Source organism: Loxodonta africana, chromosome 3, assembly GCF_030014295.1.
Source record: "Loxodonta africana isolate mLoxAfr1 chromosome 3, mLoxAfr1.hap2, whole genome shotgun sequence".
Classification (NCBI taxonomy): domain Eukaryota; kingdom Metazoa; phylum Chordata; class Mammalia; order Proboscidea; family Elephantidae; genus Loxodonta; species Loxodonta africana.
Window position 1 is genome coordinate 183,012,105 of NC_087344.1, and position 1,401 is coordinate 183,013,505.

The window sequence follows — 1,401 nt, forward strand, 5'->3', positions numbered from 1 at the left end:
GGAATACTGTCATTGAGTGTATCTGTGGAAAGGGGAAATCAGCTAGGGAACAACAATTTCCCATGGATAATTCCTAACAGAGATTTGGGAGTGAGTAAGAAGAAGAGAGGAGGCTCAGAGAATTGGGCAGAAACACAGACATCACTGTTTGAAACCCTTCATTTTCCATTGTAGAAACTGAGGCTCAGGGATGAGAGGAGACTTGTCCAACGTCACACAGCCAGGTAAAGACACAGAGCCAAGCCTAGAATCTCTGACTCTGAGTCCGTCCTAAGTGGCAGGTGTACAGCCTCTAGGTTCCTGTGGCCTTCTCACAAAGGCCACTGCTTACAGACCACACTTTACCCAAAGGGAATGCTACAGGTTTCTCTGGAAACTTTCCTAGTTTCAGCCTTCTGATGAAACCTTTCCTTCCAGATTTTACGAAACCTCACAAAGATGTGCGACCAACAGGAGCAGCAACATTTTTCTTCCTCCTGTGTGAAAGGTTTGAAACTGGGGTCAGTGCAAAGCACAAAATGCACGTCTGTGAAATGTGCAGCTCCATGCGAGACTAAAACTGTTAGTGTGGTGTGTCCTGACCCGTGCCAGACTCAGACCTACGTGAAATGCTCTGTTCCATGCCAGACGACATGTGTGAAATGCCCAACTCCATGCCAGACTCAGACCTACGTAAAATGCCCTGCACCATGCTAGACAACATATGTGAAATGCCCACCTCCATGCCAGACTCAAACCTATGTGAAATGCCCAGTTCCCTGTCAGATAATGTATGTGAAATGCCCAGTTCCGTGCCAGACGACCTATGTGAATTGCCTAGTTCCGTTCCAGACGACCTATGTGTAATGCCCAATTCTGTGCCAGACGACCTATGTGAAATGTCCAACTCCCTGCCAGACCCAGACATATTATGTCCAGTGCTCTTCTCCTTGCCAGACCTACTATGTGCAGGCTCCTGCAAGCAGCACAGTGCAGAGCTCAGGATCCCAGGGTTGTAGCCTGACCCATGCTGTGATTGTGGTTGCTGCTGTTTGGGAATTATCCCCATGAGTTCCCGAGGACCTGTATGCTGAGACCTTGAGGACGATGACCGCTGCTGTTAAACACAGAAGACTAGTCCCACTCCAGAATTCTCTGCCCACTGCCCAACCCTGCTGGGCCCATATATCTGTTCTGGAACATTCACCAACAGCTAACTCCCCCCCGTCATGCCTAACAACATGGAATCTCGTTCCTTGCTTCCCCTCTGTGCTTTCTTTGCTTCTTTCTTTATCGAGGCAGCCTGCCAGAGTTAGAACAATCTCAGACTATGGCAGAAATAAAACTCTGAATGCAATTCACAGGGACACCTGGTCTGTTTCTTTGATCCATGCTTATGCTTCTCTACCAGAATTTGCCTCC

General features: G+C 48.3%; 1 protein-coding gene across 1 annotated transcript; it reads left to right on the forward strand.

The window, feature by feature from the left end:
• The first annotated feature begins 359 nt into the window (after positions 1 to 359).
• LOC111750528 (protein KPLCE-like) lies at positions 360 to 1,050 on the forward strand. Its single transcript, XM_023547547.2, is given in 1 exon segment — positions 360 to 1,050. A coding segment is annotated over 1 exon segment (612 nt). The 5' UTR covers positions 360 to 438.
• The last annotated feature ends 351 nt before the right edge of the window (positions 1,051 to 1,401 follow it).